Genomic DNA, 27,787 nt, shown 5'->3' with positions numbered 1-27,787 from the left:
CTTTTCTATTTAATTTGGATCTTTTGCTTTATAGAGCTATACAGTAGATTTGTTTGAGAAGAATAAACACTTAAAACCATGCTAAGTTCAAGCTAGGGGAGAGACGGCAGATGAGAGAAACCATTTAATCATACCTAAGGGAAAAATAAAGAACAATCTGGAGGAGCACATTTAATTTTTAATATTACCATCTGGAAAACTTTTCAATTAGCATTCCCCCTATGTGGAGGATTATTAGAGGTGAATTGTTGCTGTAGGCCATTTGATAGATAAATAATGAACGTTTAAAATGAAGATGATCAATGACATTTCAAAGTCTACACAGCCATAGTGAAACTCACAGCTTCCTTCCCCCGCCCCCCCGAGTGACATCTTCCAATGCTCCCCATCATTTTTGAAAACTTAAGCCCCAACCCTCTTTAAGAAAGTTGTATTGGGAGAAGGCAATCTGCAGAATGAGACAAGCTTTGCAGAGTGAGCTTAATTTTTCTGTGTTCATCGCCCACCAAAGTGGTTTTTCTCCTACTTGAATCTGATACCTTGATTGGAATAAGGAAAAGGCAAAAGTTTCCTGTCCAGTCAATTCGGACTCTATCGGGGAGTGCTCATCTCTGTTTCTTAGTTGAGGGAGCCTGTGTCGTCTGAAGAGGTTTCTGGGGTCATGTGACCAGCATGACTATAGGTTATAGGTTTATTTCATTTATATGCCACCCTATTCCCGGAGGGACTCAGGGTGGCTAACAAACCCAGGGGTGGGGGGGAGTAATACAGACAAGGCAAAAACAAACAACAGGATACAGAGAAAATTTAAAACAATCAACAGTCACACAATTCGAGTGGGGAAGGGAACTCGTCAACCCCAGGCCTGACGGAACAGCCAGGTTTTCACGGCTTTACAGAAAGCCTGAAGGGTGGTGAGGGTCCGGATCTCCATGGGGAGCTCGTTCCACAGGGCCGGAGCAGCCACAGAGAAGGCCCTCCCCCGGGTGGTCGCCAATCGGCACTGGCCAGTAGATGGAATTCGGAGGAGGCCTAGTTTGTGGGATCTAATGGGTCTTTGGGAGGTGATTGGCAGCAGGCAGTCTCTCAAGTATCCAGGTCCAATACCATGATACATTGAGGCACACAGAATGCTGTTACCTTCCAACCAAAGTGGTACTTATTTATCTACTTTCATTTGCATGCTTTCAAACTGCTCGGTAAGCATGATCGTGGTGGAAGTAAAGGGAATTCATTCTGTGGTATGGCGCTCACTTCTTGAACCTGGGCTGTCAGCTTTCCAACTGACAAGCTCAGTGTCTTTAACTACTGAGCCAGCGTGTCCCCTTGATTGGACTAAAAACAGACAATTCATTGGGAAAAGCAAGAGGAAAGGAGTTTAAAGTCTTCTTCAGTTCAGCAATCTCTTCTTTCATGCATACATTCTATGTGCATGCCTCCCCCCACCCGATACAAGCATAAGCCTAAAGTTTCAAACATCAGAAGAGTTGGTGGGAAAAGATATAATATAATTTACTGTAATTTATTAAGAGTTAAGCTTACTGCTCCTGCATGCTATCACTTTGTAAGAATACCTCTTCCAAAATTTCCAGAGCTGGAACAATTGAGAGTTCAAGAAAAGAAATGGTATCAGGATAGGCCACTCCATATACCATATTTTTGGAGTATAAGATGTTCTGGAGTATAAGATGCACATTAGTTTTTGGGGAGGAAAATAAGAAAATAATTCTGTCTCTGCCTACCAGCATCTGTTGGTATTCATTTGGCTAGCATCCTTAGCAAACAGCTGGTCAGCTTCAGCACATTATTGCAGTCTGATTCAGCATGAACAGCTGATTGGCAGGTGGATCGGCCTCCCGGAATACCTCCAAGCAGCTATTCCCAGAGGTGAACTGGTTTGCTGGTTGTCAGCACACATCCACACACACACACACACATGATCTTTGCTCATGCACACCACTTTGGGGCTGAAACGCAGCTTCAAACCATACAGCCGAGGTGGCGCAGTGGTTAAATGCAGCACTGCAGGCTACTTCAGCTGACTGCAGTTCTGCAGTTCGGCTGTTCAAATCTCACTGGCTCAGGGTTGATTCAGCCTTCCATCCTTCCGAGGTGGGTAAAATGAGGACCCGGATTGTTGTTGGGGGCAATATGCTGACTCTGTAAACCGTTTAGAGAGGGCTGAAAGTCCTATGAAGCGGTATATAAGTCTAACTGCTATTGCTATTGCTACTCAGGCAACTCTGGAGAGTACAAGGCGAAGCATGGAACTGATCTGACCATGCAGCAGCTGTTCAAGGCTGCCTTTTTGGCCTCTGCGTGTCGTGTTTTCTGGCGGTTCCAGGCAGCAGGGATCAGCAGTGGCGATCCCCGCCACCTAGAACCACTGGAAAATGGGACACACAGAGGCCCAAAACAGGGTGTGCGGAGGCCAAAAACGCAAGAGATGGAGGTCTATGGCAATCGGTGCAGCCGGGAACAGGTCTAAAACACGACACACGCTGAAAATGGCCAAAGGGTGGAGGCCGGCAGGTAGGCAGGGCTATATTCAGTGTATAAGACACACCCAAATTTTCACCCTCTTTTAGTGGGGGGGGAAGTGTGTCTTATAGTCTGAAAACACGATAATTTCCACATCTGGATGGGTCTAAGCAAAACCAATATTCTCAATCTATGTTCATTTCCAATTAGAAATTACTGAGGATTTCTTTCTAATTGGACTTTCTAGGTGTTGCATTAGTAGAGTTTCAGGGATTTTGGAAAGAGCTGCTCTTGGGAATGTAAAATTTAAGGGTTACTCTCAGTTTGATCTTAAATGAAAATAAGCAAATTTACTCTTTTAACAGATGGACATAGCATAATTTAAAAAAAATGAAATAATCAAGTGAAAATCATATGCAATCGAATGGACCAAACACTCATGCTTTAGTCACCTCTCGTATGGATTACTGCAATGTGTTCTACATGGAGCTGCCCTTGGAGAGTTTCAGAAAGTGCAACTTGTTCAAAGGGCAGGCAGTTATGCATGCTCCAGGTTCTGCACATTATATATCTCTGCTCCGCAAGCTGCATTGGCTGCCAGTTTGCTTCCAGATTCAGTTGAAGCTGGGGTCGTGATCTATAAAACCGTACATGGCATCCAACTGGGTTATCTGAGGAGATGCAGCTATACCTATTCAACCCATCTGGCCTAGGAAGGGTGGAGTATTGCAGGTTACATAATGCAGGAATGTTGTAGGATCCTAGAAGACAGCTTCCCATCAACCAGGGGATGTCATCCAGGATCCTAGAGATTTTTTTCCACTGTGGCGTCTGCATTTGAGCATTGTCCCCCAGAAATCAGATTAGTTCCAAAATGTTCTGGATTTTCTAGGCTCTGCAGGCCTAGTTTAACTAATAGACTCAAGATGAATGGGGTTATGTATTTAATTATTTTTAAAATATGTCTCTATATGAATTTTGTATTGTTCTTTTTTGTTGTTTTTACATTTGTTTGTAAGATGCCCCAAAGTCATATATATGAGATGGGTAGCTACATGGGTAGCCATAGCAATGTAGCGGATATAATGCTGTATTGCAGGCTGACTCTTCCCATTGCCTGGCTCAAGGTTAACTCAGCCTTCCATCTATGTGAAGTCAGTAAAATGAGGACCCAGATTTTTGAGGGCAATATGCTGACTTTGTAAACTGCTTCGAGTGCTCCAAAGCACTAGCAATAACACTTAGACTTATATACCACTTCATAGTGCCTTTACAGTCCTCTCTAAGTAGTTTACAGAGTCAACATATTGCCCCCAATAATCTGGGTCCTCATTTTACTGACCTTGGAAGGATGGAAGGATGAGCCAGTGAAGATCAAACTTCTGGCAGTGAGCAGTTTGCCTGCAACATTAATGCAATACTGCATTCTCACCACTGTACCATTACAGAAGTGGTGTATAAGTTTAAGTGCTATTGCTAGAAATTTGAAAAATCAAGAAAAATTTTGAACAACTGACTTTAAACAAAAAAAATAACCACTGGAAGAAGCTAGAATATTTAGACTTGGAGAGATTTGGGGCTTTGTGGTTTTTATGAATCTTATATTACTCTAGTTCTGTGTACATATCTGGGGACATATTTTTTGCTTAGGCCAAAGTTGATTTAGAGGATTGAATGAAAGAAAAAATCAAAGACATTATGATTTGTGAGTCTCTTTCCTAGTGACTGGGGAGAAACCAGATGTATGCATGCATGTATGCCTATACACATGCATGTATGTATGTATGTATCAGGATTGGGTTGCTCCCAATTCATCTAAACCGGTAGTGGCAGTGGCGGGAGACTCCACCCACCACTTGGATGTTTCTATGCATGAGCAAATCAGTAGTAAACTGGTTAGCAACCCACCACTGGTATATATGTATGTATGTATGTGGCTCAGTATGTGTGTGGATACATGTATGTATGTGTGCTCAGTATGTATATGGATGTGGTGGCTCAGTGGCTAAGATGCTGAGCTTGTCGATCAGAAAGGTCAGCAGTTCGAATCCCTAGTGCCGCGTAACCGAGTGAGCTCCTGTTACTTGTCCCAGCTTCTGCCAACCTAGCAGTTTGAAAACATGTAAAAATACAAGTAGAAAAATAGGTGGTCCCTTTTGGCATTTAGTCATGCCGGCCACATGGCCATGGAGACGTCTTCGGACAGCGCTTGTTCTTCAGCTTTGAAACGGAATCGAGCACTGCCCTCTAGAATCAGGAATGAGTAGCACATATGTGCGAGGGGAACCTTTCCTTATCTTTGTAAGTATGCATGTAAGTACATACATATGTATGCATCGATGCATGTATGTTACGTCACAATTATGTCCTGGTTTTCTAACAGATGGGAAAATATTTGTACTTCTTGAAGGCATATATAAAATCAGTTGCTCAATTCTGCATGTCTGCCCTGTTTTGCTTACACTGACTTAAATGGATTCCTGTTTGTGACAAATGCCACTGAAAATATCTTACAACATAACAAAAACATAGATCTAACTCAAAGCGAGGAAGAGAATGAAGAGTTAAGTCTATGTTTACCTTGTAGCTTGGACATAAAGATTGGATTATTTAAAATGTGGAAGCCTGAAAGATATCATCTATCTCAATTTTTGATACCTAACCCTTGTTTCCCAGTATCCTGTGGAAGGATCATTTTTCTTTCAGATCCTTTCAAGTTTTCTAGGTGTGGAATAATGTTTTCCAGAGGCTCTAAGTACAATGTGGCAGAGATATTTCCCTCCTGTTGTTTTGGACCTCTGATTAAGCAAAGCTGCAGAAATCCTTGTTCTGTGAGCTGCCTTAACAGGACTATATTTTTCAAAGCTTCCATGTCTCTGAATGTATGCATGAAAGGGTCCTTGAGGTTAATAGCAACTATACCTCTGACTGCGTATGAATTGGTCTTCAAGGTTAATAACAACTGACTTTAAAAAAAAACCCTATTCAATGGACTTGGTTTTTAAGTGGTTTCAGAAGGTGTAAGATTGGCTAAATTCATACTTTACATTACAGAAGCATGTGGAAAGAGATGCATTCTTAGTTAGTCTTATGCTGTGTGCAAAATCCCATGATGCATGAACATTCACACATTTTAAATTTTAGATTTAGAATGAATGAGCTGGAAGGGACCTTGGAGGTCTTCTAGTCCAACCCCCTGCTCAAGCAAGGAGAACATATACTATTTCATATAAGTGACTGTCTAGAATCTTCTTAAAAACCTCCAGTGATGGAGCACCCACAATTTCTGGAGGCAAGCTGTTCCACTGGTTAATTGTCCTCACTGTTGGGAAGTTTCTCCTTAATTCCAGCTTGCTTCTCTCTTTGATTAGTTTCCAACCATTGTTTCTTGACCTGCCCTCTGGTGCTTTGGAGAATAATTAGACCCCCTCTTCTTTGTGGCAGCTCCTTAAATACTGGAATATTGCTATCATGTCACCCTAATTCTTCTTTTCTTTAGACTAGCCAAAACCAAATCCTGCAGCCGTTCTTCATATGTTTTAGTCTCCAGGCCTTTGATCATCTAAGCTGCTGTTCTCTGAACTTTTTCCAAAGTCTCAACATCTTTTAAGTAGTATGGTGACCACAATTGGTTGCGATATTCCAGATGTGGTCTTACTAGGGTTGTATAAAGTGGTGTTAATACTTTTTTCCCTTTGCATAGTGTATTTTTCCCATTTACATATACTAACACAGGAAGTGACATTCAAATGTTACATTTTCATTGCATAGGATTCAACATTTAGACAGAAATTGCTTCGTGTAAGATAGGGAAATCATCCTTGACTAAAGAAAAGGCAGTGTGTATGTATGTATCCAAACCCAGTAATTTAAAATATTGTAAAAATGCAAACCCAAAAGTAACAGAAAGTGTGATCAGGGTATACTGGTACATGAAAAAATGATTTTGTATTTAATGCTGAAATTAAACATAAATTATAAACATTTGTTTTTTTAAAAAAACACCTCTCTTGGGGAAATGTCTTAAGTTGAAAGAGGAAAAAGGAGAATGGCTCACTTAGGCCAGATACTGTTATAATAAGCTGTCCTCAATATTTACAAACAGAGAAAGTCAAATTATAAACTAAATAATACAGTAAGTTAAAGCTGCACTTTTATGCCTCTTTCTCTGTTGTTTAGAAAAATCCATGAAGACCGGACTGTTTGAGAGGAAGAGGAAGGCTCCTTGCTTCATCATGGTTGCTATCTTTTATAGAATAGAATAACAGAGTTGGAAGGGACCTTGGAGGTCTTCTAGTCCAACCCCCTGCTTAGGCAGGAAACCCTACACCACTTCAGACAAATGGTTGTCCAATCTCTTCTTAAAAACTTCCAGTGTTGGAGCATTCACAACTTCTGGAGGCAAATTGTTCCACTGGTTAATTGTTCTAACTGTCAGGAAATTTGTCCTTAGTTCTTAGTTGCTTCTTTCCTTGATTTGTTTCCACCCATTGCTTCTTGTCCTGCCCTCAAGTGCTTTGGCGAATAGGTTGATTCCTTGTTCTTGTGGCAACCTCTGAGATATTGGAACACTGCTATCATGTCGTCCCTAGTCCTTCTTTTCATCAAACTAGACATACCCAATTTCAGCAACCACCCTTCATGTTTCAGCTTCCAGTTCCTACCCTTATTTGTAATGTTTTATTGATTTGATTGTAACTTCTTTGTTTGTTATGAGCTGCCCAGAATCATTGAGAGTTGAGTGGCATACACATTTAATAATAATTTATTTTCAGAGTAATAGCTGGTTTGGTTTGGTTTGGTTTTATTCAACTTGTATGCCGCTCTATTCCCGAAGGGACTCAGGGCGGCGAACAAACCGGAAGGGAAGGGAACAAAACAGAAGGGAAAAAAAACAAGACAAACAACAATGCAGAACCAGTTTAAAAGGTCTCAACAAACACACAAATTTGAGTGGGGATGGAACTCAACAGCCCCAGGCCTGCTGGAACAGCCAGGTCTTAATGGCTTTACGGAAAGCCTGAAGGGTGGTGAGGGTCCGGGGAGATCGTTCCAGAGGGCTGGAGCAGCCACAGAGAAGGCCCTCCTCCGGGTGGTCGACAATCGGCATTGGCCGGCAGACGGAATTCGGAGGAGGCCTAATCTGTGGGATCTAATAGGTCTTTAGGAGGTGATTGGCAGGAGGCGGTCTCTCAAGTACCCAGGTCCAATACCATGTAGGACTTTATAAGTGACGACTAGCACCTTGAATTATCTCAAGAGCTAAAGAAAACCCAACCAACCTTTTGCAGTACAGTTCAGGTGTTGATTATGACCTTTAAAGACCTTATGAACCTATCCTACTTGTGCTGGAAGAGAATGCCTACTTTGGATCCTGTCGATCAAAGAACTCTTGATTATCAAGATCCAGAAGAGCCTCCTCTGTTGCAGTCCCGGCCCTTTGGAACATGCTACCCTGTAAGATAAGATCTGCTCTCATTCTCCTATCTTTCTGTAGGAGCCTGAAGACATGGCTCTGCTGGTTGGTCTGGGAACCAAATGGGTGAATTCCATGTTGCTGGATTGATGGCAGACTCCACCTCTCTGCTCTTCACCCATCCATTTCATCATCCTATTGTTGTATTCTCGTTGTGTTCTTTTTCATTGTTTATTTTGTTGTTCCATTGTTTTACTCCTCATTTTCTTCCTTTTTATTATTGGAAGACCCCTTGAGTAGCGCTACAGCGAGATATGTAGCAAATAGATTTAATAAAATAAATATATTTAAGAAATAAATCAAGGGTTTTTCTCTCCACCAAGGAAGAGGATCATCAAAGAAAAGCCCCCACCTCACACCCCAAATCCCTTAAACTGTTTCAAAAACATCAGATCAAGGGGTCCAGAATATTCTGTCCATGGTTACCAGTAATTGCCATAAAAATATCTAATTTACTAATAGCTTACGATATCTGAGATTGAAACTAGTCTGAAAAGGACCCAGCTGTTTTTTTAAGACCCCTTAGAACTTTAAGCCTATCAGCTTCTCAACAACTACCTCCTTCCTTAAACAGGTTGGAGAAACTGGAGGAAAAGTGTCCATTACTGCTGGATCTTTCAATGGCTATTGAAAGAGGAAGAACCACCACTTCTTTCAAAGCAGCTGTTACCATCCCATTCTGTAAAGAAGTATTCACTACTGCCTAAATAACCTAGTCCACTTCCTCGGGATTAGCAGACTCCAGCTCTCCCCAAATAAATTAGCAAGATTATGCTTAATCAATTCTCTGGGACTTGCACATCCAGAATTCAGCTAATGCCCAGGAGTTCACCATCAACCAAGTGTGAATTGGGCAGCCATATAAAAATACTAAACAAACAAACAAACACAGTCAGAATAAGTGCCACTGTTGAAAAGAAATTAAAAAGCCCCTAGAATGGGATACTCTGCTTATTATCACTCATATATTACTTCTAATTGGCACACTGTGTTTTACCATGATATATCCATATAAAACGTATGCATTGTGAATTGCATATAGGAGGTTTCAGTAGGTTTCCAGGTACAATACAGGCTGCTGATGATCACCTATAAAACCTTATGTTGCCCAGGGTTAGAATACTCAAGCATTCACCTGTACTCCTGCCTGTCCACCAGTCTCTAAGGGTAAGCATGTTCCAGGTCCTATCTGTGAAACACCTTATGGGATCTGGGAGACCTACTATATTTGTCACAGTATCTGCCAGATGGAATAGCCTATCTCCTGGAGATTGGATGGCCTTCAACCCTATTAGCCTTTTCAAAAGACCCAATTTAATAGGATCTAAATGTTTAAATGTTATCCTTGTGCTGATGGCAGAGTTTATTTTTAATTAGGCATCTTTTGTTGTTTTTAATTTTTTTTTAAAAAAAGATTTCTCTTTTTATAATTGCTAGTCCACCCCCCCCCAAAAAAAGAGTTACTTATGATGGCAGCCATATAAATTGGTATGTTGAATGAATGAATGAATGAATGAATGAATGAATGAATGAATGAATGAATGAATGAATGAATGAATGAATGAATGAATATGTACATATGTATCTTTACAAAAGAAAGCCAAACAACATTCAGTGGTTATATGTGGAACAGGCAAAACTATATAGGAATGAAGATGAATTTTCTTAGGCACATACGATTTCTAGTGTAACAGGAGAACTCAGGTGGTGAAGTTCACAGAACGTGGCTTTTGGAGGACTAATTTTTTTAGCAAGTTTTTCATTCTTGTGCCACTAATGAAATAGCCAACCAGCAAAGGAAAACCATCTATTTTGAGACCTTTAACTACAGGATGTTTATGATTTCTTACCTGTTGGTGATGGATAATGTTAGTTGAGAAAACTGATTTTAAGCTTTTAATGTCTATCTCAAATGCCTGGGTTTGCAAACATTAATTATACATATTTCTGAAATAGACCTAGGATGTTTCTATATTAAGAATTGGAGGGAATATATATAACCATTGCTATGTCCCAGGTCATGTAATCACCTTTTGCAACCTTCTGACAAGCAAAGTCAAGGGGAAATCCAGATTCACTTAGCAATTGTGTTATTAACTTAACAACTACAACGATCCACTTAACAATTGTGAAAGAAAGGTAACAAAAATGGGCAAAACTCATTTAACAACTGTTTCTCTTAGTAACAGAAATTTTGGACTCAGTTGTGGTTGTAAGTTTAGGATTACCTATATATATATTAATTTTGCTTGGCCCTTGGCTTCAAATAATCTTTTCCCCCTCTTTAACCCACTTCTACTGTGAACAAATCTACTTCCACTAGAACCAGCAGTTAATTTAATAAAAATAGAATGTTAATTCTGCAAGTATTTTTTGTTTAGAGGGCTTAAAAGCCACAATCTTGCTAAGTGTGGCCTTTTGGGAAATTCATGCGCTTATAATTTCCTCTTTTTTCGTAGTAATTATTCAGATCATTTATTAGTTTTGACAAGCCGAAAAAAACGATAAAAGAAATATGCTTAGCCAGGTAGCATGCAGTACAGAGAAAAGTATTTTTAATAGGTTTTTTTAAAAAAAACAAACAAACGATTTTTACAGAAAATATATTACAAAAGTTAAGACTTAGAATATGCAGTGTCAGTATATAAAGAAGTAATAAAAGGCATGCTGGGAGAACAGAAGGGAGAACAGGGAGAATTATAAATAGAAAAATCATCAAAGCTAGAAACCTGTTGCCATGGCACAAAGCACTCCAGTTTACAGAAAAAGGTGATTATATTATTGCAATAATTGCATTTTTTTTCTTTTTGCCAAATCTGTTTGTTGTGGTTATCATTTGTTTTCCAATGACATCCAACCATGCTTTTCAGTGAAAAGTTAAGGTTAACCAGAGAACTTAACCATATATTCCCTTCCTACAGACCATAGCAGTTGAACTCCGAACTTGGATGTTTTCTTGCAGACATTTCATTACTCAAACTAGGTAACATCATCAGTGCAAGTAGCATTGATGATGTTACTTCGTTTGCGTAATGAAATATCTGCAAGAAAACAACCAGGCTCAGAGAGCAACTAGGACCCCACATTTCAACCCCAAGCTACAAATATTCTCCTTTATTCATGATAGTTGCTCTCGGGAGACAATCTATTTCAACCAAATAAAATACCCCTTTGCTATCTAGCTATCCTAAATGTGCTAAAATGCACTCACGGCTCTTAGAATTGTAATGTCTCGTTTTCCCCCTTTGACATGGACCCGGCAAACTTAAGGAATGAACAATTAACCACATTCCAAGATGAGATCGTGGATCAGCTCAAGAATCAGTAGTATTAGAGATTTAGCAGACTGTGAAGTGAAAGGAGAGAGAGAAAGAAACATTCTGATTGGGTCTATGATGTATGGGTTGGATGATGATGATACACTCGGCATACATCACGCATAAAAATCACTCAGGACTCTCATAGTGCAATTGCCTGAGGTGAGAACTGCTTTTCATGTTCTTCCACTAAAGTGCTCAAATTACCATTCTGTTGGTTATACTCCTCGGCTTCAGCTACAATTTCAATATCTGTTATCGGCTTTGGCTTACCTACCTCCTTAGGCAGAATGTAATTTTTATTTATCTGGCCGTACATATTGGCCACCGATTTTTCAATGTCTGCTAAGTTATGGATATTTTTAAGAATCCCCTTCAGTTGCTTGCGAGAAGAATCGCCAGGCTCTGATGCACAAGCCTGCGATGACCCCGTGGCTTGCTTGGAGCTCGACCTGGTACATTTTGCCACATGTAGAAGTTGGGCGCTTTGAATGGGTGAGGAAAGCCTTTGAAGGGGAGGGAAGGGGAGCGCTAATGAGGGAGGAGGCAGCAGTGGAGGGGATGGAGAAGGAGGTGGAAGTGGCAGAGGGGTTTTTGGTAGGTCTTGAATGCTTTGTGTTTCATCATCAGACATTTGGATCTTAAAAGGGGAAGGCGTTGACATACGGCTTGGTTGAGGGGATAACTGTTCAGGATTGTCATGATCAGTGATGGCAATGGATGGTGCTGTTGATGTTCTGAGTTCAGCCCCCTCAGAACATGCTTGGAAAGAAGAAAAAGAAAGTGCAGGAGATCCTGAAGAGGGAAGACAACATTCAGAAGTTGGTTCTACTGTTCTCTCTTCCTCTTGGGCCCAGGTGCTACTTGCCAGAGAAAGCCCACTTTTCTTTTCTTGGCATTTCATTGGTTGCATTTCTTGCAGAGCCTGCTGCTCAAACTGCCTTGCTTTCTCTCTAACTGATGTCCTTGTGCCATTGTTGGTCTTCAGGACTAGGCTGCTTCTATCAGGTCTTCTTTGGTGCGTCCTAACCCTGTCCTTCTTCACTCGGTTTTTCTCCTGGTCCCAGTGAATTGGGTCCATAATGAGCAAAATATTTTTCTTGGTAAGCTGGCTTGGTAAAGTCCAGGCCCGCTCGATGTCTTTCAAAGTGCCGCTCAACAGAACGTTTTTCAAAGCTGACTTTGAACGAAAGAAATGGGGCACTGCGTGTTTGCTTTCATATAACAACTCAGAAGTCGAACTATGCAATGCACTCTCAGCGTACAGAGGGTTTTGGATAGTTAAGGGAGTCTCATCAGATAATAATGTAATATTGCTTGCAGATTTGGGGAAATTGTTTTTCAACGTTCCTTTGATATTAGACTGCTTGTGGGCCTCGATTGCGCGAGAAGCAAAGCTGCTAATAACTCTCTGACGGTCTCCTCCCTCTAATAATACATTTTTTCTCCTGCTTTGTTGAAAACGGTAGAGAAGAAAAAGACTTGAAAGGAAAGAAAACCACAAATGAGAAAGCATGCATGGGAAAAACAATATGAATGAAGTGAATATGAAACAGAAAATGATTAAAAAGTCTACGTTCTTCTAGGTTATCTAAGAATCTAGATCTAGCATAATTAATCTACATGTAATTAATCTACTAAATCACAGAAAGCTATTTTACTACTTCACTGGGGGAAAGGGGATAATAAGTAAACTAAAATATTACAGGATGTAGTCTGCAATCCACATCTGAAATAGGATCAAATTTCTCTGTCTAATTATTTATTTATAGCTAATATTGCTGGAGGGACAAAACGTTACAGAAAGCATATTTTTGGTCATATCAAATTGCACTTGTGATTTTAATAGAATTATAGAGATGGAAGAGACCTCTGGTCACCTGATCCATCCCCGTGGTAACGGCTAAGATTTTCTAAAGCATTTCAGACAGATGGCTAACCATCTCTTTGATGACCTCCAGTGAAGGGAAATATGACAACTATTAGACATGTGAAGACTGGGGGGGGGGGGGAAAGCCTCCCCTCAAGCTTCTGTTCTGGTGGTTAAATATATCTAATTGTTTTAACTGTCCCTTATATGATTTCATTTCTAGTCCCCTCATCATCTTCCCTTGTGCTGGAGTGGCAGGCACGAGGGAAGGAGGAGGAGCAAGGAGGAGAAAGAGAGAAAGCATCCTTCTCCTTCCTTCATGCCGGCCACTCTGTTGCCCATTTCTCCATTGCAGCGCAGCGCCCAGGATTCACTTTGACAGCGGGAGGCGGCTAATTAAACAACCGGTTCAAATGATTCAGCTGAATCGCACCACTGTGTGCACTACCCCAAACTACAGACAGTATTCCAAATGATATGGATCCCTTGTTCTTGTTAATACAGGTAGGCCTCAACTTACGAACTACAACTGAACCCAAATTTTATTTTGTTACGTTAGAAATTTATTAAATGAGTTTGCTCTGTTTATGAATTTTCTTGCCCATGTTTGTTAAGTGAATCACTGCAGTTTTTAAATTAGTAACACGGTTGTTAAGTGAATCTGGTTTCCCCATTGACTTTTGCTTGTCAGAAGATTCACAAAAGGGGATCCCATGACTCCGGGACACTGCAACCGTCAAAAGTGTGAGTCAGCTGCCAAGCAGCCAAACGTTTAATCGTGTGACCATGGGGATGCTGAAATGGTCATAAGTGTGAAAAATGTTCATAAGTCACTTTTTTCAGTGCCGCTGTAACTTTGGTCACTAACTGAACTGCTGAATTGTCTAAACAGGCATTTGCCATTTTAGCAGTTGCATCATCCTGTCAACTCATGTTGTCAACTTGTGATCCATTAGAATACTCCAATCCTTTTCAAATCTACTACTGCTGGTTCACCAACAAAACCGTGCCCGACAAAACCGCGGTGACAAAACCGCGAGTTCTAAACCGCGCTGACGAATGAGCGCTGAAGCGCGCTGGCAACAGTGCACCAACAGAAGCGTGCTCTAAACCTAACCCTAACCCTAACCCTGACCCTAACCCTTACCTTAACTTAAATCGTGCTTCTGTCGGTGCGCTGTTGTTGGCGCATTGATGACATCGTGGTTTTCATGGCGTGGTTTTGTCAGCGCGCTTTTGTCGTGCGCGCATTTGTCGGGTCACGCTACTGCCTGCCAGGTTAGTTGTCCCCAATCCTATACATGTGCTTTTTATTGAAATAACTGGGGGGAAGGAGTATTGTATACCCAGCAACAGCCTGTGCTGCGCCCTGATTGGTTGGGACGAAGCACAGCCTGTGATTGGATAACAAAGTGACAGTTAGTGACAGTTGCTTGTGCCTGAGAGTATAAATACCGTGTCAGTTGAAACACAATCTGAATCGCTGTCATCTTCTAATAAACATCTTGCTCTCTGAATCCATGGCTCCTGCGTCTTTCCCTCAACTAATACACAATACACAAAACTTTTCATTTTTTATCACCAGTTGTAACTCTGTAAATTTTATTTGTTTAATTCCATTCTTCAAGCCTGCCTAATCCTTTTCAAAAAAAAAATCTTCTTATTTTCTAATTGTTCTTTCTAGTTTTGGATCATCTGTGAGGACATAAAGCCTTTTAAAAATGGAAATCATAGTTAGTCCATTAAGCAGTTTTCCAAGAAAATACTTTTAGGAACAGTGATTGGTCTACTATGTCTGTCTTTTTTTCTCCATCTCCTCTACTTGTTCTGATCAGCCTCAGTTTGCATAGCTTAATTGCAGGTATGAGAAAAAATCAAAAAATCAAGCTATAATTACAAAACTTCAGTTGTTTAACTGAGATTATTCTTATGTTAATGTTAATGTGACCTCTAATAAATGAAAGGTATTAGGATTGTGACTTGTTTTGACTGCGGAGAAATGTCATTAATACCAATAACTTGAAGGGCCTTGAATCTATATGCTGTAATTTATTGGGACATTGCTTTTAATCTTTTATATCTCGCTTCCTTTGGAGACTAGTGCATAGAATCTAGGAACTGCATACTAGAAAAATAAAATAATTGTATTTATTATTATTTTTTTTTAAAAAAAAAACACAATTGTTTCCATTTTCTACTATATTTGCCACTACTAGGAGAGTTTACTTACTGATGCCTACACGTCCAAAGACAAATAAAAAAAAGAAAATGAAAAATGAATTTAATTTCAAAATGCTATCTGTAGATGCTTTGTGCAATTCACAACACAGATTTCAACTGAAAACAGAATGAGATCCCCAAAGAAATTAGAGAAGTAAAATAAAGGAGATATTGTCTTTGGAGTACTTATTGCTTAAATTTTCAGGAATTATTAAGTATTGGCATTAAACAGTTCAAGTGCATCGTGAAATACATACTAAAATGATAGGTTATTTTGCAACGGGATTGTTAAAGATTGTTTTGCTATGGTGCATTTAAGCAAACATGTTTTAATCAAGGGAGTTTCTGTATATCTTCTGTATCCATCCCTTCAATGGATTTTTTAAAAAGTCCAATTACTAAAGGCAGCTCTATCCATTTCCCGAGGCAGCCTGACCCAATAGAGCTTGATTAATGCTCAGCTTGAATCTACGCTTTGAGTATAAAGTTTTTGTAGATATTGAAAATACTATTCAAGTTTCCACCCATGGAATATTCAGCTTTTTTGGGCTCATGTTACATGCAAAAGTTTGAATTTTACTTTATGTACTCCTTCCTATTTATATGTGGCGTTTGAACATCTTGACATAATTTTCCAACTACCAAAAAAACACTTTGCATTCAAGACATTTTGTCAGAATTTGAATAACACTAGTTTTGGACAAGTCTCAAATGGCTATATGATGGTGACGATTAGCCAAACAAATGTCTATGGGAATTCTTAATCATCTAGCTCAGGGCTGTTAAACTAGTGGCCCGTGGGCTGGATGCATCATGTGCTGGCCGGTTTAGTGAAGGGGAAGAAAGTCCCGATATGTCACATGACTCTGCTGTGATGACGTGGGTTTCACAGCCCTGATCCTCATGATCAGTGGTGGGTTTCAAAAATTGTTCGAACCTACTCTGTGGGTGTGGCCTCCTTTGTGGGAGTGGCTTGCTGCCCATGTGACTGGATGGGAGTGGCTTGCCGCCCATGTGACTGGATATGAAGATGCCGATGACACTTGTCAGAACCACCTTAAATTACCTCACACACAGCACCGGCATGCATAAGAATATGATGTAAACTTGTTTTTTAAAAGGCATCTTTGGTTTGCGTTAAAACAACTTCAACACACGCAATGTTCTGATTGCACCACAAACGCAGTAGTCATCCTTACCTTTCCCAGAGGCACTGAGTTTTATAAATATGAGCATGATAATGTAGAATAATCATATCCAAGTGGTGGGTTTCAAAAAATGTTGGAACCTCTTCTGTAGGTGTGGCCTGCTTTCTGGGTCCACTGGTGGAACCTCTTCTAACCGGTTCGGTAGATTTGATGAACCGGTTCCACCGAATAGGTGCGAACTGGTAGGAACCCACCTCTGCTCATGATTGTCCCAAAGGTGCTTTCAAAGGGCAACTGGACTTTCTTGTTTTTGTTTTTTTTAAACTTGGAAGTTTCTTGGATGAGAACGAAATATTTTCAAAGAAAAAAAAAAACAAGGAAGTCCAGTTGTCTTTTGAAAGCATCTTTGGGAATGTTAGCCAAATACGTTAAACAGTAAACGGCCCACTAAAGAACAACAAAGGCCATTCTCATCAGCAATGACAAGGCAAGCCACTACAATATAAATTGAAGGAAGCCCCACTGTTACTATGACTATTGTCAGCTGAAGCCATTGGTTTGTTTAGATTGATCACATTTTACAAACCCTTAGAGGTTCACTCGGTTCTATATAGAGCCGAGGTGGCGCAGTGGTTAAATGCAGCACTGCAGGCTACTTCAGCTGACTGCAGTTCTGCAGTTCGGCTGTTCAAATCTCACCGGCTCAGGGTTGACTCAGCCTTCCATCCTTCCGAAGTGGGTAAAATGAGGACCCGGATTGTTGTTGGGGGCGATATGCTGACTCTGTAAACCGCTTAGAGAGGGCTGAAAGCCCTATGAAGCGGTATATAAGTCTAACTGCTATTGCTATATTCCAAGCAGCTTTGCGGGAAGAGCAATAATACAGAATATTGGCTTTCTATATACTTTGGATTTTTTACTTAATTCTGACTACATTCTTGCCAATGATCCTTTGAATCCTTCCCTTCCTTTCTCCAAATTTGCTATTTATTTATTTATTTATTTATTTGACTTATACACCGCTTCATAGGGCTTTCAGCCCTCTCTAAGCGGTTTACAGATTTTTAGCAAATTGAGTCAGCAAATTGCCCCCACAGTCTTGGTCCTCATTTCACCCACCTCGGAAGGATGGAAGGCTGAGTCAACCTTGAGCCGGTGAGATTTGAACCGCTGAACTGCAGATAACAGTCAGCTGAAGTGGCCTGCAGTACTGCACCCTAACCACTGTGCCACCTCGGCTCATCCTGCCTGTATCCCTTTTCTTATCCACTGAACTCTCTTTGGTCTAGAATCTCAGGGGTGTCAAACTGGTGGCCTGCAGGCCGGGTGCACAGGCCACGCCCAACCCAGCTCCGTGAAAGGAAAAACCATAATCAAATGTCATGTGACGGCAATGTGATGCCTCGAGTTTGACACCTGTGGTCTAGATATACATCATTCAAAGTCCAATCTTAATAAGGGCTACTGTATGCTATTTTCATAGATTGATGAAATCCGGTCTCCTCTGGAGCGCGTAGGAAGAAGTGTTAAAACCAGTATAACCTATTCACTTTTCTCTCCTATCCCTGTTTCAATTTTGGTAGAAATTGGTAGAAATGCATTGATTCTGTCAGCCTTTTGACATTTTGCATACATTTGCTTTCATTAGTTCTTCCCAATGCACTAAACAGAATTCACTTGTACAGGAAGGTACACGCTGGACTTGACAAATTACCTAATCCTGTGATATCAAAAATAAATTTGCACACTTTAAAATACGTTTAAAAATTTTACAGAAAGTTTCTGAAATATACTTAGTACGTACACAGATGATCTCCCACTTGGTATACCAAATTGACAGTAATGCTTGTCACAATTCTCTTACGTGTCCAAAATTTTCCTACATGCTTCTGCTTACACAGTTACCATTTCTTTATCCTCCTTTGATAAATGCACTATTCCCCCATGATGTTCAGCAACATGTGGTTGATATTTAGAAGATTATATATTAATTTGCTTAGCCATGATGACTGTAATTTCTAAAGTCTCAAAATTATACCCTGCGTTATTAGCATTTTAAATTTCATTGGAAACTTACATGGTGCTGTCACCCAGTTCTTCGTAGAGATTATTGGCAGGGATGCTTGCTGATTTGCCAGCTGGTAAGGCCATCTGGATGCGAGCTGTCTTTGCACATTCAGCTTGTCTCCTTTGGTGAAATCATATGGGGAAGAAGCGAAGAGATTTGAAGGGAATCAAAGAATGATTCTAATAAGCCCACACTGGTAGAAACAGTCATGTGGAGAATTCATTAGAGGTTTTCATCTGTTAATTGGTGCTAATGCTAACCGTTTGAAAATACTGCAAACAGGATAAAATCGTAGCTTCTTGCTACAGATATACTCAGTTCTGTTACAATGGAATATTGTACCGGTGTTTTTGTGCACAATTGACTAGAAAGTTCTTGAAAAGCCGAACAATGAACTCAAGTTCTCTAAAATGAATAACTGGGATATTTAAAACTAAAAATATAGCTCCTATTTTCTTACAATCTAAGATGAAAAAAAGGGATTATAGAGGAGATAAATATCTCAAGTACCACTGAATTAATAGATTAACCTGTATTAGGTTGCTTGACATTTTGTACTCCTGTCCTACTGATACATATATATCCTTCTTTTTGAAATCATTGTACCCAAAAGCTGAACTTTTGCATATTCATACACAAGGCAAATAAAGTTTAAAAATAAAATACTTACTCTTTAAATCTGTTTTGTAATGCAGAATGGTAAAACAGAAATAAGAGAATAAACAGTGAGATTCACATAGAAAAATAATTCAGAAAATTCTTAACACTTTATAGGGTACATATTTTTAGGTCTCCCTCCTCAATCTTTAATTATTTTGACTAATCCATTAGAGATAGTTTAATAAATTAATAGGATATCTTTAATTAGGTGACCTTTAATAAAAAATAGCTATTTAGTTGCAATTAATGCTGTGATAACTGCCATTAAACTACCATCTTACAAAAATCCCTCCTTCCTTTGAAAGAGCCATAGAATAATATACCTTCTATGGGAAAGCTAGTATTTTATTAAAACATGGATTTATGCAGGTTTAGTAGATTAAAACTAACACAGGCTAACTTAATAAAGGAGTAACCTCAGTGGTGGGTTTCCATTTTTTTATTAGCAGTTTGCTCATTCGTGCGGCACTTCTGCGCATGTGCAGAAGTGTCCGGGCGGGTGGCCTGAGCCTCCCGCCACCACTCGATCTGGGCCAAACTGGGAGCAACCCATCTCTGAGTAACTTGATAGGTTATTGTGAACTAAAAATATATATTACATTATTGGGGGAAAAGAAAACTTCTTCCATCTGATGGAATAAGCCAGATTTGTTCTATTAACATTATCGCCAGGAAGGTGCGATGCCTTAGCAGTTAAAGACACAGAGCTTATTGGCTGGAAAGCAGACAAGTGCCCGTCTTTCCCTAGTTCCTGCCTGGCAGAAACATGCAAATGGAAGTAGATAAATAGGTACCACTTTGGTGGGGAGGAAAAGGCACTTTGTGACATCATGCTGGCCACATGACCATGGAAACATCTTCAAATGGTGCTTGAAATGGGGAGGAGCACTGCCCCCTATAGTCAGCAACGACAAGCAGAGTACAATCCATAGGGCTCCTTTCCTTTCCTTCCCAGGTTCTGGTTTTGATTTTTAAAACTTTCCATGGCATGGGGCACATTTGCTCATCCAATCAGATCTGACAAAAGAGGCATGCTACAGGGCCCGTCGCTCTAGAACAGTAGTTCCTAAACAATGGTGGGTTCCGGATCCCGTTCCAACTGGTATGATTGGAACGGGCACAGCGTCGCCCACATGATAATTTCTTGTGAATTTTTTAATAATTTTAATAAATAAATAAATAAACCAAATAGTCTGCTCTCAGGGACCAAATAGAATAGTCATGCACTTCTTTCTATAAGTCTGTCTGCCAGTGTAGTATTTTACCGTTTGATAATAGCTATTCAGTTCAATTCTTTATCCGAAAATCCTGCATTGGAAGTTACTGTCTGTGGACAAGGCCTGGAGGCAGAATGAGCAGAATCTACCTGAACATATATTTTGGTTGTAATCTAGTATAGTTTTATTAAAATGTCCACACCTACATATACATTTAGGCTTCTTTTCAATTTGTAATACTCTGCAGCAGGAGTGAAAATTGAACATCGAATAGAGGAAGGACTCCTACAGTTACAACATATTTCTATATCAACTATTACAATTACTTGTATTATTCTTTTTCTTATTTAATTAATTTTTAAATTCTTTTAGGTTATACTTTGTGTTTCTGGCCTTTGGCCATAATAGACTTTCATTCATTCACTTACATCTCCATGTACACACATTTTAGCACTCACAAGCTGTACACAAATCTGTACTTGTATTTTTCATCCAGATTTTAAATCACACAATTTTAGACAGTTTTAGAATAATGGTATATCTCTGAATTTTGTTTCTATATATCCATGATGAATATTCATTTATTAAATTCTAAAATCATCCATTTCCCTCCTAGAGGGATTCTGGATAGTGGACAAATACAATATTGGCATTAACAAATAGTGGACAAATAAATAAAAACATTAAGTAGTAAATATATAGTAAATATGCCCATTATTAATTAATTTATCTTTGGCTCATAATTATTATTTTCTTTGTGTGTAAACTATTGAAACTTCAAAATTATTGCTCCATAGGAAATAACAATGTTTTCTTTTTATTATTTTCCTACAATGCTACAACAATACTCATTCCCATAAGCAAATAAGCAATTGAAAATTCATTTAACTTTAAAGCTCTTTTTTTGTAATAATCTGGAAAAATTCATTGAACGTTAAACAAATTGGAATGTTAAACAAATTGTATTGCAAAATGTTTTATTACAAAGTGAATGCTTCCATTTTATGGGCATCAGTAATGATGGTTATGTTCATTTAAGTATAATTTTTTCCACTATGTAGCAGACTTCATCTGTTATTTTGCTAGCATTTATGGCTGCCAATTAAGGCATAAGAAAAGCTATAGAAAAAGAAAAATAGAGATATTTCCTAAATTATTTAAGTCGGACCATAGAAGAATAATAGCATTTTCAGGGTTTTGACATTCCTTTGAAAAAAAAAATCTGCCGTCACTGTTTTTTTCTTCTTCAGGTGGTCATTATGAATTACTTATTTGAATTAATGAAAAATTGTGCAGAAGTACTACTAGTTATAATGGCAATGCTTCAAAAATAACATATAATGAGCTGAGTCAGAACAGGGTTTGTCAAAACCTTTATCCCATATAAGAAAGTCAACATGGGATGAAAACAGTTCTCTGTAGGTCAACTGATTACCTGCTAGTTTGCAACTATAGCTAGCAAGTAAGCTATGTGAAGTCAAAGCTAGTTTCATGTTCTAGTGGGCCTCTTAATTGTTAGGCTTTCTAACACAGATGTTCTCTTAAGCAACAGTTCCATAGACACATAGATGTACTTGGCTAGGAACTGAATCTTTACTGTTACATCAGAACATCAGTCATAAGAGATAAACAGTCTCTATATCATGGGCTTCAAACTTGTTGGGTCACATTGCTGTCATGTGATGTATTGCAACACCTTTGCGGAGTTGAGTTGGGCATGGCCTGCACGTGACGCATTTGGCCTGCAGGCTGCTAGTTGGACACCCTGCTCTACATAGTCCTTCACTTACGATCATTAATTCAGTGAATATTGAAAATTAAAATGGTACTGAACAAAGGGCCTTAGAACTTGTGCCTGAAGTCACAGCCCTTGCAGTTTCTTCTTGCAGTCATATGATAGCAATCTGGGTACTTGGCAATCCATTTGCACTCATGACTGACTGCCAATTGCCCTGCAATCATGTGATTAGCATTTGAAAACTTCCCTGCTGGCTTCACCAGAAAGTCAATGGGGAAACCTGCAGGAAAAAATCACAAACTGTTGCCATCCATCAAAAGGATACCCTTTAGTTTCTGAGGGCTGGCTGAAAAAGGTCACTGATGAAAACCAATCAGGATTGTGAGTCATGGAGTGGAGAGACTTATTTATTTATTAATTATTTATTAATTAGACTTATATACCGCTTCATAGGGCTTTCAGCCCTCTCTAAGCGGTTTACAAATTTTTTTAGCAAATTGAGTCAGCAACTTGCCCCCACAGTCCGGGTCCTCCGGGACTTGTCCACAGATACTCCCCTCCCCCCAAAAAATCATATGTAATAAACAAATAAACTCATGCACCACGTCTCCCAGGACCTCTCCCATCCTGTTGAGTCAACCTGAACTCCTTACCTTACAGTGCTGCCTCACCCTCCTGGTTGGATTTCAGCAGAGAGAATTTTCAGCTCAGGAGCATAGAGGGTCTGAAAATCCTCCCTGCCAAAATCCAAGCAGAGCAGAGATGAAGTATGGTAAGGAGTGCAGCATGTCTCTGGGAATGTGGGAGGCTCTGGGAGTGCAGCATGAGTTGGGGTTGGGTGCTGCCGAGAACTCGGGAGCTGAAATCCTCCCTGCTGAAATCCCATCAGAGCAAAGAAACAGTGGAGTATGTTAAGGGTGTTATGTGCTTAGTAGGATGGAGGAGGCCCTGGGAGAATCAGCATAAACTGTGAGTGAGTTGGGGGTGCTGTAGACAAGTCTCTCTACTCTATAGCTGAAAATCCTCCCGGAGAAATCAAAGCAAAAGATTTTTAAATCCTGAATGGAAAGAGGAGGTTTAGAGGTTTATTACACTTGTATGCCGCCCTATTCCCGGAGGGACTCAGGGTGGCTAACAAACTGAAGGGGAAAGGGAATAATACAGACAAAAACAATAAAAACAGAAAAACAAAATACAGAAACAATTTAAAAACAGCCAACAGCCACACAATTCGAGTGGGGATGGGAACTCATCAGCCCCTGGCCTGTTGGAACAGCCAGGTTTTGACGGCTTTGCGGACAGCCTGAAGGGTGGAGAGGGTCCGAATCTCCATGGGGAGATTGTTCCAGAGGGCCGGAGCAGCCACAGAGAAGGCCCTCCTCCGGGTGGCCGACAATTGGCATTGGCCGGCGGATGGAATTCGGAGGATGCCTAATCTGTGGGATCTGATAGGTTTTTGGGAGGTAATTGGCAGCAGGCGGTCTCTCAAGTACCCAAGACTTGCCCACAGCATGCCACTCCCACGTTTGTGCTTAGCCTGCCCCAAGACCTTCCAGAGCCTCCTCCACCTAATTGAAGCATCCTGTGCTCTTATCTAGCATACTGTCTACTCAATGACCTGTGAGAGAGCTTAACAATGGGAACCAGGAGTGCTGGGAATGCGGTCCTTGAGTGAAGTGAACATGTGATGATTTCTTCACCCAATGACTTGGATTTTGGTCCCATTTGTGGTGGTAGGTAAGGTGGAGAGATGGTTCAGTGCCATATTTCAAATCCTTTGCAGTGCTTGTCACATGGAATTGTTCTCCTTTTACTTCTTACGAACAACTATGCAAAGAGGCATAATAAGGAAGAAGCAAAACTGGAAGGAAATTTGCCTTAAATATGGCTTGAATCGACCAAATAATCACAACCCATTGAAATAAGTGAATTCAGTAATGACAATCATGATTGCATATCTGATTACTGTAACGCGCTCTACATGGGGCTGCCCTTGAAGAGTGTTCGAAGACTTTAGTTAGTCCAGAATGCAGCCGTGCGAGCGATTGTGGGTGCACCCAGGTACACCCATGTCACACCTATCCTCCGCGGGCTGCACTGGCTACCCATTAGTCTCCGGACCCGCTTCAAGGTGCTGGTCGTTACCTATAAAGCTCTACATGGCATCGGACCTGGGTACCTGAGAGACCGCCTCCTGCCGATTATCTCCCAGAGACCGATTAGATCGCACAGGTTAGGTCTCCTCCGGATTCCATCTGCCAGCCAATGCCGGCTGGCGACTCCCCGGGGGAGGGCCTTCTCTGTTGCAGCTCCATCCCTCTGGAATGTCCTCCCCATGGAGATCCGGATCCTTTCTACCCTCCCGGCCTTCCGCAAAGCCACCAAGTCCTGGCTGCTCCAGCAGGCCGGGGGGCCTGTGAAACATCCAGCCCCACGGTAACTGTGAATGTTGTGTCTTTTTTAAAATGTTGTCTTTGTCTATTTATCCCCCCTTCCCTTGTCTGTTGTGAGCTGCCCGGAGTCCTTCGGGAGTGGGCAGCATACAAGACAAATAAAATGAAATGAAATGAAAATATCATACTGAACAAAATAATCCAAGAGCCCTTGTCCTCATCTAACATCCATTTGTTCCATGACTATTCAAACAGTGACAGTGTTGAACAAGGAAACCTCAAAGTTCTCACCATTGAAGAGTCCCTGCAGTTATGTGATTGTGATTTGGACACTCGACACTTAGCTGCAGTTACATGAATTTTGATGTTTCCTGCTGGCTTCCCACAAGCAAAGTCAACAGGGAATCTGGCAGGAAGTTGGAAGTTCTCACTTAATGATAGCAACTTTCAGCCTCTGCTTTGCTGCTGCTTCGGCTGCCATTGAAACGGGGAGGGGGGGCATGGTATTTGGGAGGGGAATACTGATTGTGTTGGAGGAAGAATCTGGAGTTTCTGCTGCGCATGCGGAGGAGGTTTCCCGCCAAGGCTAACGGCACCGACATTCCATCTTGGTGATGCCTTTCGAAGTTATCTCACACCTGACACTTGGGAGAATTATGATTGGACTGTAACTGGGATGCCAAGGGGTGGGGAATGGGTTATTCTATATATCATTTGCTTTCGCGCCTAAATAATCAGTCTTCGCTTTGCTACGCTTCTAATCATTTATAATTAGTAAAAGTACACTTGATTTCTATCCATGGAGTCTCGTGGTTTTCTTTCCTAATTATTCAATGGAGGAGTGCTGACAGCAACTGGGACTTCTGAGAACTGCCACTGCTAAGCAGCAAATCCACATGATGTTGCACCCCATCATTTAGTGACAGAAATTCCAGTCCCAATTACCTTCAAAAACTGCGGGCAACCTGTATAAGGAATGGAGGGAACACCAACACCTCCCCGAGTAAGATCTGTTTATATTGAATATGAATAATTGATGCTCTCTGAAAAAGAGCCACAACTGAAAACAAGAGTTCTATCTCATACATGACTTGTGTTGACAATTACTTTTTTAATTACATCAAACCCCTCAAGATCTCATGAGGGTTGCTAATTTTATACTCAAGACTGTAAGAGGTCTCACGTGATAATACTAGAGTCATAAGTGATTTGGTGCAAGGATAACCAACATCTCAGAGAAGATTGTCATTCTCTTAAAACAACTCTATAGGTTTTGTGGGTTTCAGCAATGCGTACCTTTTGTTGAATCCTTCTACTTCCATTTTTGCTACGTAACAAGTGCTATGCAAAGCAGAGTAAAGGGCTCTTGTATACTTACTGTTTGTAACTGACCATAACTATTAAAATAGCAGGCATGCAGCAAAGGATGATGATGACAGCCAGGGCCAACAGAGCTCCTTCCGTGTAGCCCACAGCTTGTGCCTGCTTTTTGACATTGGCCACCACATCTGGTGTTCGTATTTCCAAAATACGTCCTCCTTGCCCAAGGTATGGTTGAAATTCTTTATTGATATCCAGAAGCTTGCCATCCAGAAATCTTCAGTGTTCAAGGGAAGAAAAGCAAGGGAAGAAAGCAAGATCAAGCTAATCTCTATCCTTTTTGAAAGGTGGAATCAATATTAAAAGGTATTAATAGTCTTCTCCTCTCCCCTCCAGCTTTTATTTCCCCACCGTGGTTCCTTTTGAACATTTCATCCCCTCTCTGCCTTCTCTGTGGTTTCTTTGATCTGATTTTCATTCTAATTGACCAACGGCAGTAGAGTTATTTACAGTGTACCATCTGTTGATGATAGACTTCATAACACAACAGCTTCATAACAAAAGCACGCTGATCATCTCAGTGGAGACGATGGGGTAATTTTTAAAAACCAGGAACGATAGAACAAAAGAGTATAAAATAGTTCTGGAACAAATCTATTGGAATTATGATGTTGAAAATGTGATTATATTGCTTCAGAGCAAAATTGCTCCAACTGTTCGGGTTAGCAACCATGAATACAATAAAAAGAGCTAAACTGGTGTACCGTTGCAATTAGGCTCTGTGTTACATGAGTCCAAGTAAGTAATGCCGATTAAACTGAACAATTCAGGTGTAATGAAAAGAGGAAAACCTTCTCTTACATAATGCTTGCATGTATTGAATGCCATTTATGCTAATTAAGAAAGTGAAATGTCCTTCAGGGAGTTGTAATACACTCTTTTTAAAATTTTATCAGCAATTTATCTACAAATCTGTGTTTCTACATTTTTTTATAGCTTATCTGTGCTTATTGTAATTCAGATGAAACATGACATAAAGTACAAAATGAGATGAGGGCCTTTTAAATTTATTTTAGGAAGTCACAATGTCTCAGAATCTGTCCCTCTTTTTTGTACTCATGAAGGATAATAGATAGTTTAAGTATTTTTTTTAAAAAAAATTCTGATAGTACCTTTGTCCTAGTACCAAGAATGAAAAAAAGACATCATGACATTGGCAAATAAATTTCACTCGACACAGATATTCTGAATATCTGCATACACACAAACACACACAGGCACACGTGTGTTTATTTGTGTGTGTATGTGTATGCATGTGTATACTGTGTGTGTGTGTATATACATTGTGGCTTAATGGCTAACACATCTGCCTAAGATGCAGTACAGCACAGGTTCTAATCCCTGTAAGGGTATGGCTAGCTGATGAGAGCTAAATAGCTTGAAATAGATCTATACTAGTCTCCCTTTATTTATTTATCAGCACAATTACAACACAAATGTAACAAAGGCAACAGTAAAAATATTGGGTTTCTGTCTGGATGGTCTCTTGTGACAAGCCAATAGACAGAGAATGGAAGTAGTAAACTTCCTCCCATATTTGGGCATACCAGGGGTTGTGACTTGAAATGCATACCTATTTCCCTGGCTCAGCTGATAAGGAGAAGAACTTTGTGGCTTAATGGTTAACACATCTGCCTAAGATGCAGTACAGCACAGGTTCTAATCCCAGTAAGGGTATGGCTAGCTGATGAGAGCTAAATAGCTTGAAATAGATCTATACTAGTCTCCCTTTATTTATTTATCAGCACAAATACAACACACACACACACACACACACACACACACATATATATATATATACACACACACACACACATAC

The 27,787-nt window shown here is 40.2% G+C and overlaps 1 protein-coding gene across 1 annotated transcript in view; it reads right to left on the bottom strand.

The window, feature by feature from the left end:
* The window catches only part of PCDH15 (protocadherin related 15), a 532,120-nt gene that overhangs the window by 20,139 nt on the left and 484,194 nt on the right, over nt 1-27,787 (bottom strand). Inside the window, exons 30-32 of the mRNA XM_032231542.1 lie at nt 25,967-26,185; nt 19,251-19,259; nt 18,638-18,700 (exon numbers count right to left, since the gene is read on the bottom strand). Coding sequence (XP_032087433.1) covers nt 18,638-18,700; nt 19,251-19,259; nt 25,967-26,185 — 291 coding nt within the window. The remainder of the gene's footprint in view (nt 1-18,637; nt 18,701-19,250; nt 19,260-25,966; nt 26,186-27,787) is intronic.

Source organism: Thamnophis elegans, chromosome 15, assembly GCF_009769535.1.
Source record: "Thamnophis elegans isolate rThaEle1 chromosome 15, rThaEle1.pri, whole genome shotgun sequence".
NCBI lineage: Eukaryota > Metazoa > Chordata > Lepidosauria > Squamata > Colubridae > Thamnophis > Thamnophis elegans.
The sequence above is the reverse complement of the archived record's forward strand: the minus strand, read 5'-3'. Positions and strand labels throughout refer to the sequence as shown.